This window comes from Chlamydotis macqueenii, chromosome 5 (genome assembly GCF_036417535.1).
Source record: "Chlamydotis macqueenii isolate bChlMac1 chromosome 5, bChlMac1.mat, whole genome shotgun sequence".
Taxonomy (NCBI): Eukaryota; Metazoa; Chordata; class Aves; order Otidiformes; family Otididae; genus Chlamydotis; species Chlamydotis macqueenii.
Genome location: NC_141560.1, coordinates 18,193,835 through 18,210,878, shown reverse-complemented (window position 1 = coordinate 18,210,878; position 17,044 = coordinate 18,193,835). Strand labels below are relative to the sequence as shown.

The 17,044-nt window shown below is 40.8% G+C and overlaps 1 protein-coding gene across 1 annotated transcript in view; it reads right to left on the bottom strand.

Annotated features, from left to right (window-relative positions):
- FBLN5 (fibulin 5) overlaps positions 1–17,044 on the bottom strand; it is a 51,624-nt gene that overhangs the window by 11,138 nt on the left and 23,442 nt on the right. The window contains exons 5-9 of the mRNA XM_010119002.2: positions 9,282–9,404; positions 5,234–5,350; positions 4,141–4,260; positions 1,193–1,315; positions 522–648 (exon numbers count right to left, since the gene is read on the bottom strand). Of these exons, the coding sequence (XP_010117304.1) occupies positions 522–648; positions 1,193–1,315; positions 4,141–4,260; positions 5,234–5,350; positions 9,282–9,404 (610 nt within the window). The remainder of the gene's footprint in view (positions 1–521; positions 649–1,192; positions 1,316–4,140; positions 4,261–5,233; positions 5,351–9,281; positions 9,405–17,044) is intronic.

Sequence of the window (17,044 nt, the reverse complement as noted above, 5' to 3'; positions counted from 1 at the left end):
CCCTACCTAGACATACTCAGTTTCTGAAAAAGGCAAATTAGTCTGTGGACTTTTAAGCACTTTTAACCTTTAAGCAGTAGGAAACTACTTGTATCCTGCTGTAACTACCATCTAATGTTTTAAAGTACTTCCCAGACATGAGCTAGTTAATATTTACAGGAAATACTCATACTAATAAACAGGCTGCATTTGAGCATATAAGGAGTCAGTTGGTAATGCAAATAAATGTCTCTTATTACATTATAAACCTTGCTGTTTTCTGGACTCATTGATAAGTGTTTTTCCGCTCTAACTTCCCACACATCTGATTATTATATCATATCCCACCTGGTGACCTGTTAAGGAATTGCAATTTATTATTTTTATAAAGCTTACTAATGGTAAATGCAGCAACAGCATGTATGTATAGCTCTCTAGACACACTTCATGGCTGTGTTGTAAACATGCAGCGTATTTGGTTTACTCTAGACATGCTTCACACAGATAAAATTTGCTTTTGTGGCAGTGGGTATGTTACTCACTTCTCATTAATCTGGATATAAGGATCCTCACATCTTACTGGGTCTAAACATTTATATTCTCCTGGGATATTGAAACACGTTTGCTGCAGAGTGCAGGTGAAGTTTCTGATTTCGCATTCATTGATGTCTAAAACACAAGAAACAAGAGAAAGACTAAAGCAGGGAAATGTGTGCAAGACATCATTCTTACAAACTGGTTTCCATCTTAAGGAATTGCCCCGAAATTCATAGTAGTCTTGCATCATAAGAAGTGGCCTTTTGACAACTGGCCCCTCTTTCAAGATCAGTTTTTACTCCATTCATTTCTGTTTATTAGAGTGCTCCCATATGCTAAGTGCTGCAAAAATAAAAAATACATGGGCTGCTCAAGCTCTCTGACCTTAGAGAATGAGAAAACTAGAGAGACATGCAGCAGAGAGCAGAGCATCTGAGGGCATTGCTCTGTAGCTGTTTCCTAGTCAGTAAAGTCTTTCTCACACCAGCACATCCATTTACCTCAGTTGGGACAATTCACGTGATGACATTCTTACCAGTATTACATAATTGGGCCCTACAAGTATTTCACTGTGCAATGCCAAGACCAAGCATCTCAGTTCTTGAAAACCTCTTTCCAGACACAGGATCTATTTTCTGGTCCCCTCAGGTTTTAATTAGTGCGGTAATGATCTTACCTTGGCAGCTCCTGCTATCGTCAAGCAAGTTATAGCCTGAAGGACAGATACAGTAGTAAGAACCAGGGCTGTTCACACATTCGTGCTGGCAGAGGAACTCTGAGAAGCTGCATTCGTCCATGTCTGCAGTGGTAAAACAAAGTTTAGTGTCTTTGGCTTTACAGTCAAAAGAGCAGTCCTGCAGGCAGGTGGCCATCCAGACTACGTGCCCATCACCCCAGCTGGAGGCTGGCATCCTCCAGCTCCCTAGAGCTCTGCAGCAACCTGGCAAAATGCTATACAACAAGTTCTTGGTTAAACATTTTTCTCCCAGGGAAACCAAAGCTGCCGCTGAACACAATGAGTGGGATTTATTTATTTATTTTTCTTTTTTAATACCTGTCACCAGTTGGCCATGTTTTCAGTTCTGTTTTACGTCAGAGATAGAGCTACTCCAACAACAAAGCTGCAACTGTAATTTGAAAGGAGAGATTTGGCAGTGGTTTTCTTTTCCCTTTTTTTCTGGAGAGCAAACTTCCCTTTACCAGGGCCACATGGGTCCCAGCAGAACTCCTGCAGCCAGCCCCGGCTGTTTTATGTTTCTTAGTCTCTAGCCAGTTACTTCCAAGGCATTCCAGCAAGACTACAGAGCTCATCGCAGCTTGAGTTAGACCTACTGGAAGGCTCAGCCATCTTCCAGATACCCAGGAAGCTAACCAGTCTGTCAAATCTCTGATTGAATGCAGAAATCATGCTCTTTTCCCCTTGCACTCATGAACTGACCAGTCATTGTATTCTGCAGAACTGTGCTCAAGTGAGAAAGACGAACTTCAGAGCTGCACATGGAGGCATGGCTGACCAAGGGGAAAACACATGCAAAGGCGCTAGACTGAGGGAGGCTGCAGCTAATCATTTCCTTATTTCTGTGTTTAGGGGAAGAAAGAAACAAAGGCCGGAGCCCCAGCCAGGAACTCCCAAGTTCTTATTCCCAGCTCTGACATGTTGACTCTCCCAGGCAAATCACTTTTACTCTTCAAACTGAATTTCCCTTTCTTCTAAATTTGGCTCAGTCCATTTATCCACTTCTGGTGTTTTGTGCAGACGGATTGGAAAGTATTTGAAATCCAAATATGTTAAAGTTGGTTTATGGCTGCAACCACATTATCAGAAGGGAGAGGAAAGGAACTCTACACCTACCTAGTCCTGTTATTGTTTGACTTGCCCCAGCGACTTCGCTGAAAAGAAAACACCTTCCTGACAGAGCATGGACGAGGGTTGACTCCATAAAGGGATCGAGATATCACCCATCCCCTCGAGGTGTCCTAGCCCAGATCTCCAGCACATCGGATTCATATAACCTGTGCTCAGCTCCTGTGAAGTGCTGGAGGGACTGAAAGCTCTGAGGGTCCTACATTTCTGCTGCTGAGCCCACATGGGACAGATGCACCTTTGCTGTTCCTAAACACTTCTGGCATTCTGCTGACTGCCTGCAGAGGACAAAATGGTAGGCATTTCAGGACACATCTAATGCACATGCAAGACCTCTGTGATTAGAAAATACTGCAAATGTTGGGAAAGCCAGGTTGAAATCTCTGCCTTTCTTCTTGAATTGGGGCAGGGATGCCTCTCATCTTCAAGGTGAGCTGGCTGCTAGGCCATTGACTAATCCAGCAGCTGTTGAATTACATCTGGATCCTGGGTGTCTCATAGGAGTGTCCTCCTAACCAGGCACTCCCTTTGCAAGCCTTGGCGATGTCTAGTGATTGCTTGTGAGGTGAAAGAAGCTCACTCAGAGAAATTTGAACTGCTTTGACAAGCATTTTCTTTCACAGAATTGTCAAGAAAAGGTTTTCTGCTCTAAGTCTGGGTGGTGGAAAGTCCCTTTTGCTGGCTTAACTCTCAGACATGAATGAGGCTCAAGCACCACCTCTTCTGTCACCATTTTGTACTGGCAATGTTTAGGTGGCATTGAGTTGAACTTAACTGGTTCAGGGCCCCATCTAGCTCAGGAGCACATAAAAGGTGCAGGAGTCTAACTTAGAAGCAGAAACTCCATTAGAAAGAAGAAAACTTGTTAGGTCTTGCAGCCCTAAATGTTAAATGCGTACGACCCTTTAGAGACTTAAGTCTTTGTCCTTTCCTTATAATAAGGAGGGTTGCAGGGAAGAACAGTTTTGGAAACACTAATCTATACACATACTGCATATCACATGTCTTCTCTCTCAGAAACAGCATGTTACATCTGTTTACTGTAAATTAAAAAACAAATATTTTCCAGTGCGTTTTTCCTTCCAAGAAATATTGGCTGAATTCTCTAATTTTGTCAGGCTGCGGGAACATTAAGCACAGAAATAAGTTTTGCCTTCAGTTAAATAAAGCAATAAAATAAAAACAAAAACAAGAGAGGAAAAAGTACAGTGACATAAGCACAGTTTCTTCTGCTGTGTGCTGAATGGCTTAGCAATAGCTGTGCTAAGAAACCGTATATTGTTTCTGAAGTGTAGCCAGAGCCGTACAGGGGAAACTGGGGAAGGTTTCAGGCACAAGTATGCAGTCATAAGAGCAAGAGGAATACATGCATTTGACAGACAAATGAAAAGTGCTTTATATAAAGTATTTATTTAATCATGGAAAAATGTTCTAGGACTATCTCTACTTTACTTGGTCTAATAAAGCTTCCTGTTCAGCATTACAAAGCCTTGTCTTATGTTTTTCTGTTACCTTGGAGCTTTTTAATATTTAGCTTATTTCTTTAAAACCATTTACAGCCCTCCTGCATTGTGGTTTTCTGGGTATTTGCTGGGTGCTTTAACTGGAAAGAAGATCATATGAGTTGCAGCTATCCTGCCGCTAACCATGGACCAAGGCAAAAAACTTTTTTAAAAGCATGTACAAAACAATGCATTGGAAAAAAAGAAAACTTAATAGAATTAGAGAAACCAAAAGAATAAATAACTAAAGACAGTTACCACTGCAGTTAACTCCATCAGCTTCCAGTTCGTAGCCAGGTTCACAGCGGCAGAGAAAAGAGCCGTAGGTATTGACGCAGGTCTGAGTGCAAGGGTTTTCATTTGTGCATTCATTCACATCTATGGAAAGTCAAAGCCCAAAGCATCAGTGACTTCTCCCCAAACTCTATTTTCAATTCATTACTGTAAAGCATTTCAAAGAGATTAGCTGTACGGTCAGAATGATTTGTTTTGAAAAAATATAATCAAGTCAGTATTGTTTATTGGGATTCAGGCTGATGCTTGCAAACAGCATGTTGGAAACACAACATGCATGGAAATGAAGCATTTTGGGAATGTCTTCAATCAAAAAAAACCACAAAACATGGAAGATGATGATGAAATATTTATTACAAATGCTTCTGTCTTTAACTTGCAATTTTAAAACCACTGAATTGATTTTGTCGTAACAGACCTGAGACAAAATGCAGCAGGATATTCCTGAGGAAGATAATGCAATGAGGAACGGTCCTCATGTAAACCTAGGGTTAAGACAAAACTGATTTTTTTTTTTTCCTTTTAGGACATTAGCAGCTTCTGGACATCATTAGCACAGACCATTTCCTACATCAAGTGAGAAGATGCTCCCTGCTTAGTTAGGGAGAGACTTTTTGAAGAAGTTGTGTTAACTTTAATTGAGGTTGCACATCACAGCAAAAGGTCGTCTAATGCTCAGGACCCTAGTCTGGAACTTGGGAGACTCAGATCTAATTTACTGCTCTCATAGATTTTTCCTGTCTCAGGTGGGTCACACAGCCTCAGATTTTAAAAGTAAAAGCAGTGCCTAAACTCTTGGTAATTTCAGGGAATTGAGTAACTCTGTATTTTACGGGGCTTGGGCCTCTGTACATATTTCTCCTGATACACTGGTCATGTAGCGCCTGCACCCCTCCAAGGTGCTGTGAAACTACAGAAATATCTCAGGCTGACAAACCTGTGACCATTTTCAAAAGCAGTGTTGGGAATGTTACCTGTATTCCAAAAACTAAGTAAGTTTTAAGGATGTTGATGGGTTGGGACCAAAATTTCAGTCATGATTTACCACACACAGTACCTTGGCACGATCTTCCATCATCGTTAAGGGTAAAGCCTGGGTTGCACGTACAGGAGTAGGAACCGGGCACGTTGGCACACAGCTGCTGGCAGTAGCCGTAGCGACATTCATCTATATCTGTTGATGGGAAACATGAAAAGTACTGGTCTGCATTTTCACTTGCAGATACAGAGCACCAAACACACTGAGTCACTGGTATCAATAACACTGAAATAACTGGGCATACTGGTTACAGATATCACAGCCAAACTTTCAGGTGTTCAGACCCGCAGGTATAGTTCAAATGCATCTCTACCCAGAAGAACGTAGTAATGTGTTTTTATCCACAGCTGACATCTCTCAGTATGTCCTATGAACTGATTGCCATTGCTGTGATCTTCAGCCTGATGTGATGTCATCAGGAAGCCCAGAGTTAGTCCCTTTAGGCAGTGACCTCAGAGCACACCTGATAGCTGATACAGCCCGTCAGCACAAGCACAGCCAACATTGCAGCAAAGATTTGTCAGAATCATGATAGAAACCTTTTTTACCTCCACATATACCAAAGCTACTCACTAGAAAACCAAGAAGTATTCATCACTAAATGCTTCATTTTTCAGAAAGTATATTCTTTGAAGACTTTTTTTTCCAATAGTCACATTTACATTTTATATGCATTTTAAACTGACAAGTTATCGACTCTAAAATAAACAGTAAATTTACTGCCAAAATAGCCATTTGGGCTGAATTGCAGCATTAGAAAACATGCAACTGACTGTTACAATCACAAGAAAATGTTGTAAGGTATGTATAATGGTAAGTGCTAGAAGAATTTTGCTCCTGGCCTAAGAACTGGAATGAAATCCTTGGAGTAGTTGTCATTTCCAAGGATTTACATTTCCTTTGGTATCAGGCTCAAACTGGCTTTTCAGTTATGGAGATATTTTTATGGCTACTCTCAAAGTTTTGCATCCTTCCAATGATACTTCTAAACATCAGGTTCCTATTTAGATTTTTCTTATGGGCAATTCAAGTCAGATTTCAGAGCAAGTCTAACCGCTCATTCAATGCTCATCCCTGCTGATCTCAAGAGCCACTGCAGTGACAGCAGATGAGAAAGCAGGTACTGGAAGATCCTTCCTGTAGAAACAGCACAATATTTCTTGTTTGTGTTTTTTTTTCTCCAAACTTTAAAATAGAACTGTGTATGGAAAAAAAATAATTATGTAAAAGTCTAGGCCAAGTTGGAAAAATAGCAATCCTATCTGACAAGACTCACACAAGGAGAGAACGTCCATCCCTAGGACTCTCAAGTGAGTATCAAGAGCATTCGGTCAACAAAACGCTAAGTTATGGAGATGACATCACTCAAATAAATGCTTCCTCAAAGGCTCTACTTTGAGAGAATGATGCCTGCACTCATTTTCAGCAATGTGGAGGACCTGCAGCTTTTATTGAGTTTACTGGAAATTGTGTGCCCTCCATGCTGAAAGACAGCTCAGAGTTTTCAAAAACTTGAGAAAGCTGCAGTATCTGAATTAGATCCTCTACAGTCTTCATGCTTTTCCCAGCAGAGCTGCTGAGTCTGATTCTACTTCCTGTTAAACCAGTTCTTGTACGAGTCCAGTATGACGTAGTTCTACAGGTGTGAAGTTAAGTTTGTGCAGTAGAAAACCAAGTGTATCATCTCTAGTCAGTTTGCCAGAAGGAGCAAAGGAGGAAGGCATAGGTTTTGGTGAAATGACCTCCACCATAGGTTCCAATGCACATGAAAATCAAAGTAACAATATTCACCCTATGGTTCACATGTATGCATATGTATCTGCGTGAATTCCTGCAGTTCCTTATTTGGTAGCTAAATTGGCTGCTGCCTGCTTATAGTGTTAAATATTAATAATGTGTTGGGAAACCGAATTCCTGAATGACTCCAACATTTGCATGATGTGGTAATACCATAAAAACAACAATGTTGTGAGACTGTTGTGTAAGTAGCTGCATCCTGCAATTCAAGTTTATGTTGTTGGCCTCATTGGGGCAGTTTTGCCATAGAAAGTCTCGGGAAACCAGTCTTGGAAGTACTCTCTCTCTGTAAAACAGCAAGGACGCTGACACTCTGTTTTACCCTTACTGGATTTTATTTCCCACTGCATTCTAAATAGCAAGATAACCCAAAGGCCAGGGTCAGCTATAATACGTACACCAGCAGTAGGCTTGACCCGAATCTTGCGAAAAATGACATTAGTTTTAAGTAAATTAATATCTCATTTTTCTGACACAACACTTTATTTTAAATACATGCTTTGGCTTTTGCAGGACTGTTATCTCGAGAGTGCTACATCTTGAGGACAAGGACTTTTACAGAGCTCGTTCTTGTGGGTGGGTCGTGTGGGCACTGCCCTGCTGGCTCCTCCTGTATAAACTTTACTGGGATAATTACCACAGATAGAAGGTTAGCTTTTTATAACTGTAGTTTATTAACAGCACACCAAAAAAAAAATCTGTCTCTAAAAACCCAACTTAGCCCTTTGATTATGTTAAATGGTCTTTTACTTCTTTATGCCAGCAAAAATCACTTCTCCAAGGCCAGTGGAAAGTATGGAAAACTGAGACTTTTTGACACTTGGGGAAAAATCTAGCAACTCTAAATGCAATTCACTGTTAGCTCTTTGCATTGCCTTTGCATTGCCTCCACCCCACGAGTGGGCAACAGTGGGATGTTATTGCGTATTTTAAACGGCATAAGTAGTTACTCATATCAGTTCAGCAATGCAGCCACTTCAGTTCTCTGCTATATCCATCAAGCAGCAAAGTACTTTAGATCCATGTCCAAATCCTGAATGGTGCACGCAACCCTTTAGTTTGGGCTGTAACTGGGAGGAGTAAATGGGTAACACAACAGACGATGGAGAGCAGAATCCCCCTCCCTGTCCTCCCTCATCCCCATCCCATCACATATGCCTGTACAGTCCCCAGGACAAGCTTTTTTTTTTACCAAGAGAAGAGGAATTATCAGAGATTATGGAGCTAGGGGCGTGGAGACTTCATATCCCAGGGGAACTACGAGACAGTGACTCCCCAGAGCAGCTGTGGCTGCACAGACCCCACTCGGATGAGGCTGAGCTGCCTGTCCCTGCCAGGTGAGTTACACCTGTTTGCAGTAGTTAGGAGAGCAGCCGTGAGTCAGTCCTTCACTGGAACTGGTGCCTGGGAGGAGAAAGCTGGAAAATAACTGGAGAAGTGCCAGGGATGAACGGGCAGGGAAAGCCCATTCTCCTTCCAGCAGAGGTGTTGTGACAGAATGGCCCAGCTCTGTGGAGCTGACAGGCAAACAGCCTGCGCCGAGGGGAAAAAAAAATGAGCAAAAAAAACCCAAAAACCCAGTTGTATCCTATCTCCTAGATCATATCTTTGTACCTAAAATTAACATCTGCTTCATCATCCCATGAGCATGTCAAGTGAGGGGAACAGGCTGGAGAAGAGGGAAGCTGGAAGGTTTTCCTGTGCTGTGTGCTGAGAGATGTTTTTTTCAACAGGGCTGAGCTAAAAGGATGAACAGGACATTGCTGCAAGGAAAATAATAAAATCAGAATAAAACTGCTTGGAAGCTACTGAAATGGCACCTAGTTCAGATGTAATTTCTTTCTCATCTCCAAGCAAAAGGGTTAGTTGGATTTGGGGATTTACTGTCCTGTTTCCTGGTGTGGAACCCTGATCCATTTGGGTTCAGACTGTCATGGTGTGGAAAGGACAGGCCTGTTTGGGAACAGATCTTTTTGTATACATGCCTGTGGTTGATCTTATATGAAAGGGAACCCTTCAGACTGGGAATATCAAAATCCCACATGTAACATGGATGCTGGTCATATGGCATTTACATCTACATTTTTGTTCCATGAGGGAGTCTTTCTGCTAAGCGTACTGTTGGCACTTACAAAGACGAAAGACATCGGTTTCCACGTAGCCAAAGGTTTAACTGTGTACTTGACAAAGATGCTCAGTGACATTATTTCAGCTGTTCACAGATACACATACACAGATGCACAAATCCCACATCGCACGAGGTTTTTACCTAAACACTGGCCTTCTAACAGCCAGTAGCCTTCAGTGCAGGAGCAGGTATAGCCCCCCTCAGTATTTATGCAGATCTGGGTGGGGTTACACTGGTGAGAATCTGAAGCGCATTCATCCACATCTGCAACACAGAAACATAGCATGAATATATTAGAAATGGCGTCAATAAAAGGTTGCTCACACTGTACAGGGACTTGCACTCACAACGTGTACACTGGGTCCAAGCAACGAACTAAAGCGTGGTGGAGTAGAGAGACTGACCATATCCTGAAGTAAAATTCATAATAATAAATGTCTGAAGGCAGCGAGAACTGAGAGTGCTCATCAATTCTCTCCCTTTTGCAGATGACCCAGTGTTTCTCAGAGCTCCTCAAGAAAAGGATCGCATTACCTCGAGCTTTTTATTACTTCCACGTTTGCTTTGTCACTGAACTGGGATGTCCATGCTGAAGGGCAGTGTTCAGCCCTAGGGAAAGACTGCTGAAAGGGTATGTAACCCACTGAGGAGGAAGAGATGAACCGGAGTTCAAGAGATGTACAAACACAACTCAGATATATTAAAAAAGTTACTTCCTACACCCACCAATGCAGAGTATCTCACTATAATTTTTCTGACAGAAGGTTCAACCAAAATCAACCTTTACCTGACCAAAAAAATGTATGCTTGCCTGGAATCAATTTCCTGACAATAAAACTCATATATTTTTGATTTTTTTTTAAACCATCCTTATTGTTTTTAATGTATTTGGCTTTTTATTACAACCCTTTAGGGTGTTTTTGTTGTGGGCTTTTTTTTTTTTATTCTTTTTTTTTTCTGTGAAGGAGGTGAATAGCATTCCTACATTTGTATAAGCCAGGACACTGGAACCTTACTGATTAAAAATGCCTTTCAGAGTCATAAGTTCAATTTGAATCCCTCCTTGCTCAATCTCTTCCCTGATATTTCTGGCATCGAGTTTGCCCCTAGATGTCAGAAATGGAAATATCAAAAGATAAATTGTGTCATTTTTTTCAGCCAACTCAGATTTCTATGTTTTATTTATTGATACCTAAACTATTCTTTATTCCAGCATACTGTGCACTGGCCTTTGCTGAAGTACTGTGTCATCCAAGCAATGCTACTCCTTTGATCCTCCTCTGTTTTTTATTAACCCAGACTTGGTTAGGTTGGGATTGAAAATATCTGACAAACACAGGGGCTGAAACAGGCAGCAGAGGGCAGGAATTATGTCTCAGTATCTGCCTCTGAGGCATCCAGTGCAGACGGTCGGCTGTAAATTCCCAGCAGTCATGAAATAACTGATCCAATCTACCACAGCAGCATATTTAATGTGTTCAGATATATAAATACATATAAATACATACATATTATATGTATGGAGAGAGTCTAGAGTTCTTATCTTGCCAATAGCTCTACCAGAGCAATTTATGGGGAGTCAAAGCTGGTAAGATAACAAGCCTGGCACAATTAGAGGTAATTAACTCTGTCAGAAATAGTTTCCCATGTATTTATTGGCCAGAGGAAAGGCTGGCAAAATGGTGGGGGAAGTGGGAAAGGAGTAAGATAACAATTCTAGACTATATAGGTACATAGATATGTTGTGCAGTTCAGCTGTTGCTTCTACGATTGGGCTAAAAATTCTGGATCCTCCCTTAATACAGCACATCACACGTAATTGGTAGTATTTGAACACAGATTTTATCTAACCATAAATTTTATAAGAATGACATTAATGTTTTCTAAATGAAAAAGCTTTCTATTTGTCATGTTTGCTTATTGTTTTAGGAGTGGGACCTTGGGATCTGGCCAATTCTACTGTTTCTAGCCTACCCTGAGCTTAAAAAACCCGAGATTTTCATTTTTCATGCTCCCTGCTTCCAGTAATATTAATAGGTGAAGCAAAATGGAGATAAAATGAGGGTCAGGATCTTACCACCACCTATGGTAGCAATGCTGTTTGAAGAGTACAGATCCTGCACTCTTCTGTGCTGCATCTTTCTTGCAGGGGTACAACATGCATCCTTCACCAAATGCAGCGGGCGGCTACGGGATCAGTTTTGTTCCTGCGTCATCCTTGTAGCAGTTGCATGAGCAACAGTACAATCACTCCGGAAAAGTCAGATGTCGTTCCTCTTTTCTTTGCTATCTACCAAGAAGATTTCTTTCCTTACTCCCAGTCTTTACCTTTTGTGCTGGTACTGGAGACATATTTCCATTTGAACACAAAAATTTTTACAATGGAGTCTACCTGTGGAGTTTCTGGTGTCTCTAGAAAACCTGATCAATCTGAAGCTGTCTATGGAGAACATCTTGACTCCCTGTGCTTTCCACTGAATAATACCTCACTGACTGTATTAATGATTTTTTTTGTGCAACCAACAAGTATAAAAAGCTTTACTGCTAGCATCAAATCTTTTTTTCTTGGGCCTGAGCGCACACACTCAGTTCTCTATTAGATGTCTTTGGCTTTCTCTAAGATTGCCCCTTGCCATGACACACTATTAAACTCTGAAAGACCCAATCAATGTGTTCAAATAGATTATTTCTGGCAAGCAGCCTTCTCAGTTCAAACAGGTAGTATCATCCCAGCCTGTCTGCCAGGGCTTATTTACATTACATGAGCTCAGTAGGTAAAAGCTGATATTTGCACACTGAGAAAAATATCAGTGCAACAATTGGCTCACCATCAGGTATCCTCTTGAAGAACATCAGAACTGGGAGACAGAGGGTGCCCTGCCCAGCCCATTTACACAGTGTGGCATACAGTATGAACAGGTGTGGCTGATATAAAGTCAAAAGTAGACATTTGACAGGGAGAGGAAAAAAACCCTAACTTATTTCCACTGAGGAGAAAACTAGCGATACAACTTTGAGAGCTTGCCTATAATGGATTCACTAGACTTAAATGCCAGCATAGAAACTCTGTCAAAACACTCCTAGGGCACTTCTGGTTGAGTGGAAAATTGCAAGTGGAAACAACCAGACAGCTAGTCAACAATGTGTAAATCATTTCTTATTCTGGTTGCACAACTTATTATCTCTGTCCCATTCAAATATAAATCCTAGGTGTGTTCATGCCCTGGGAATATCACTTCAAAGCTGATTCATACCACCTCTGCCCTTGTAAAAGTTCCTGAGCCACACTAGAGTAAAACTGTGATGCTAAATGTACGTGATACTAAATTGACAGCTAGTCACTTTGAATAAGTCCAGATTTTCCCAAGTGACTCTGGGTGACTTCTTAAAGGTTCCTGATTTTGAAAGTGCAGCTGTTCAGCACCTAAAATCACACTAGGGAACGAATGCAGAACAGGATGGATCCGTGTTCAAAAGTTCTCTTGCCTAGCAGTGCTTGGCCAACACTGGCCCAAGATGTCTCTGCTGGCCCAGGATGATTATGCTGCTACGTGCTATCAAATTAGCAGTCATCTATATTCTTTCATCCATCCTTCCAGTTGTTGTGTTCACATTACTGCTCCTACAGCTAGTTCCAAGCGCAGAAGTCCAGACTGAAATTAAAATTTGACCAGAAGTGCAAATGGTTCACTTTGTTGCTTCCCAACTGAATACTGAGAGCAACTACACGGCCCATCCAGCCCGCTGCTCTCTGCCTCCTAAGAAATACCACCTAGAATGAACACAGAGCCTCATGGCTTCAAGCCATGAGTTTTAAAGGTCTTTGGTTTACTGGCAGAATGGGAGAATAGGTAGGAGGCATCTCCATATACATTTGTCAGGAAGGCCTTGCTGCAAGAGCCTGAGTCCAAATACTCCAAAATTAACCACATCCCTCTCTCTTAGCTCAGTCTGTCAGCCTTAAAAATTTATAGTTGTGGTGGTTTGGTTAGCAACTCTGGGGTGTGATGTTCTGTTTACTTGACATTTTGACAGAGGTGAGGTGGCTGGGGCAATGGGGTTTCACTTGGGGATTGGAAGGGTGGAGAAAGTGGTTTTTTTATATATTTCTGGCTGACTGGCTGCCTTTTGTGGGATATGATGTGCTGATGCTTTGTTTTTATTGGTACAGATTGTATTTTTAATGGATGGCAGGATGCCTGGAGACTGGATAGATATAATTTACAATGTCAAAATAAATAAATGAACTAATTATGTTTAGTATGCAAATTACTGGCTTTGTGTTTTATTACCTGTAAAAGCTAGCGGTAATCTTCACAGATTCTGTAGAACTTAGCCACATCATAGAACAATGAATGAAATTTTGAATTAATTTCCCATAAATAAAAAAGGCAAATAATTTAAAATCCATGCATACAAAAACCAGGACATATTAATACAGTCAGAAAGAAGACCTAGATGTCAATTGCAGGACAACACCACATCTCACCAAGGAGGCTAATTCTTATCAGAAGATGTAGTGATCTTTTATACTGACTCATGTCCACCAAGAATGTAGGACTGAGGCCACTCTCATTTGTCTCAATAATATCACAAGAAATAACAGTATAAAAAGAAAAACAATGCTCCAATCTATTTAATTAAGACCAGACATATTCAATACTGTTCATACAAAAAAGGTTAAAACTGTGAGACCAGAAATCTAAAGAGAATAACAGATGTGGAATAATACTGTGAGTGTCTACCAGATTCTGAGGATCTGGTTTTGGTTCACTGTTTTCCACATTTGGGATAAAATGCAGAGGATTACAAGTTGGTGGAGTTAAGGACTAAAAAGCAAACAGAACTCTTATATAAAAGTAATTTGCTAGGTGTGGTGGGCACATATGAAAACACATTTCAAGGCAGACAAATGCACGGTCATATATCAAAAATAAAAAATGTTGGTTGTGAAAATAACCCTGGAGTCATTAAAGATAATCACTTGAACATGAACTTTTCCTGACATAGTGTTGCTGACAGCGCAACTATAAACATCAGAACACTGAATAGATACAGGAAATTGTTCTTACCACTGTATATTGCATTAGCAAAATAATTACTGAAATACATTTCTGGTGTCAACACTTCAAAAAGCAATATTGCAAAGAGATCAGGAAATCTCCAAAGAGCAATTCCAAACAAAAAGTTCTCTCAGAGCAAGATAATTCCACATTTTTTAATTTATTTAAGAAAAATGTCAAGGTATATTTGGCTGGGATCTACAAACATCTTCATGGAAGCAAAGTTTTTAGCTGGAGATGGTCACTAAAACTAGCAAAAGACAGTGGGATGAAATTTAGTATTTAGAAGACAAATTTAAAATAAAAATAAGACACAAACTTTAGCAGTACTACTGATTAACCACTTGAAAAACATAATAAAGTACGTGGTAGATGTTCCATTACATTAGGGCCTTATACCTGAACAGTATTTCTTCTTTGAAATACACTGTGGAAAAACCTGTGTGCTTGAAACACCAACTGCTAGGTAAGGTTCTGTGGCCTGTGTCACAAAAAAAAGACAGATTATGTGGTCGAAGCGGTGTCTTACAGTCTTCATTGAATGATTTAGCATTGTTTAGTTATTCTTATCTATATTCATAACCATCACACCTGAGACTTTCTTTACATTGTTACCTTACATCTTTTTTCATTTCCAAGGCCATTAAGAGATCTATCTTGACCGGTGAAGCTACTGAAAACAGGAACAGGAATTTGTAAAGTTCTTCTAAGCGATTTCTCCTTTGCAGAGATTTAAATGTACGTATGTGCAATGTTTTAATTTTTTGTGTGTATTCTTATCAATAAATTTGATTTTTAGTGAGAGATGTTACACCTCTAATGTTTGTAGTAACTGCAGAAAAATATGGAAAAGTTAGAAAATGTTGATAATTCTCTTATGTTAGAAGATGTTGAGTCATCAGCCTAAAGATTTTGGGCATGCCAACCACCTTGCTTTCAGGACAAGTAGAATGATTGCATCTTTATGAAGCATGAAGCAAGATAAAGAGGAAGAATCAAAGTTACTACCACAGAAAATCTGTTGAATTAAAGAACCCAGAGAGGACTAAACTGCAGTTTAGGGAAAGTGGACATGCAGGAAGTAGGAGACTGTTTGGCAAGTTAGGTGACTTTACAAGGTGGAAAGCCAGGGGAGAAAGACAGCAGACAAGAGAGGGAGCAGAGATGCTTAGGAACTGGAAGCATCTGCCCACTGGAAGGCGAGTTTCAAAACTGAAAGCAAAGTCACTGTTTGCCTTCTGCTCAGAACAGGACTTTGTGCATGAACAGGACTTTATGCATCAAAGAATTCAGAAGGAAGCAAAGTCCTTTAAGATGAGCTTATCAGTTCAGAGACAATATCAGAGTCCTTCAGGAAAATACTGTATTGACAAAAAGATACTTTTAAAAGAAAAAAAAAAAGCTAAATAAATAGAATGATGAGCTTCATTTTATTATTATGAGCATGTGGTTACATACCACACAACAGAGTAAATGCACGTGGAAAGCTTACCAAAGAAGCTCCATCCCAAGGAGATGATTTGCGCCTACCACTACAGGAACAAGGAAGACTATTACCTTATTAAGTCCATCCACCGCTGTTGAAAGTGGTGGGATCTGTGACTACACTTATCCCTCCACAAGCGAGGCCCGTGCTCAGGGTGCCGTGACCGTTCCGCTCCCTCCATGCCAGCCCCTTTCCCTGCCGGTGATAACACCCGTAGCAGAGAGCTATCATGGAAGGACGTGGACTTATCATCTCTGAGCTAGAACCACATTCTTGGAGACTGTGGCGATTAGAAGAGAAACTTTGCTTGGACTCCATATTCAAGAGGGAAGCCAATGTGGACAGCAGATTTCCAAGATGATATGCGTTTGGCAATGTGCACTGTTTCGCAGATGGACTGTTACATTTTGTTCTATTTGGAACATACTTAGCATGCATGACTTCCTTTCTTAAGTAATGAATTCTGATAATCATGCCACAGATTTCTGTGGGTCACAATAGTAGCTACGTCTGTGTTTCCTTCTTTTGACCAGCCATTGACAAAAGTGGGTATGTTTTTGCCGTCATGATTATTTGAGAGCCATTAGCCCCACGGGGTTCAGAGCAGTAAGGCTGAAGATTAATTTGCCAGTTGTGAGAGCACAGGTCTTGCAGAGTGAAGAAAGTTTGCCATGCAAAGTCTTCTTCCCGCTTCTACTAGGAGATGTGGGTGCTTTTGGGGCCCTATTTCTTTATTGTATTCTGTATGTATGTTAGTCCTGCTGTTGTACCAATCCAGCCCAGGACCTCACCCTGCTCTTGAGATACGAAGTTCTTGCACAGGCTCAAGGCTGCGAGCTTGTTCCAGAATCTCTGTCTGCTCAAACACTGAAGCTTGTTCAGTCATTTGTAACCCTTGGGGCTCCATTTTAAAATAATTCAAAAATTGGATGTCTGGTTTTTTTTATAGGAGTAATTGCAGGCCAGGACTAAACATCCGAGCTCAGCAACATGGGTATCAGTTCCAAGATTACTTGGAACAGAGCACTTTCCCCAGACTTCTCCCCCACTCCTTATTTAGACACTGAGAAATAATTTCCTCAGTAGTAGCTTTTTATTCAGTGAAATCACATGTTTTCTCAAAACTTTTTTTTTTCTCAAGATAATTACATTTGATAAGAAAAGGGGAGAAATAACAATGCCACATTCCTAAAGTGCAGACTGAAGCCAAATTCAAACTGCTGCTGTGTGGGGTCAGTGTTTTTTTCCAAGGACGACTGACCCTGCTGAGCTTGGACACAATCCAAGATCAACTCCCTAAACACCTGTTTAATTGCATATTTCAGTGTCTGAGGACTGGCCGTTGATTGCCGAGT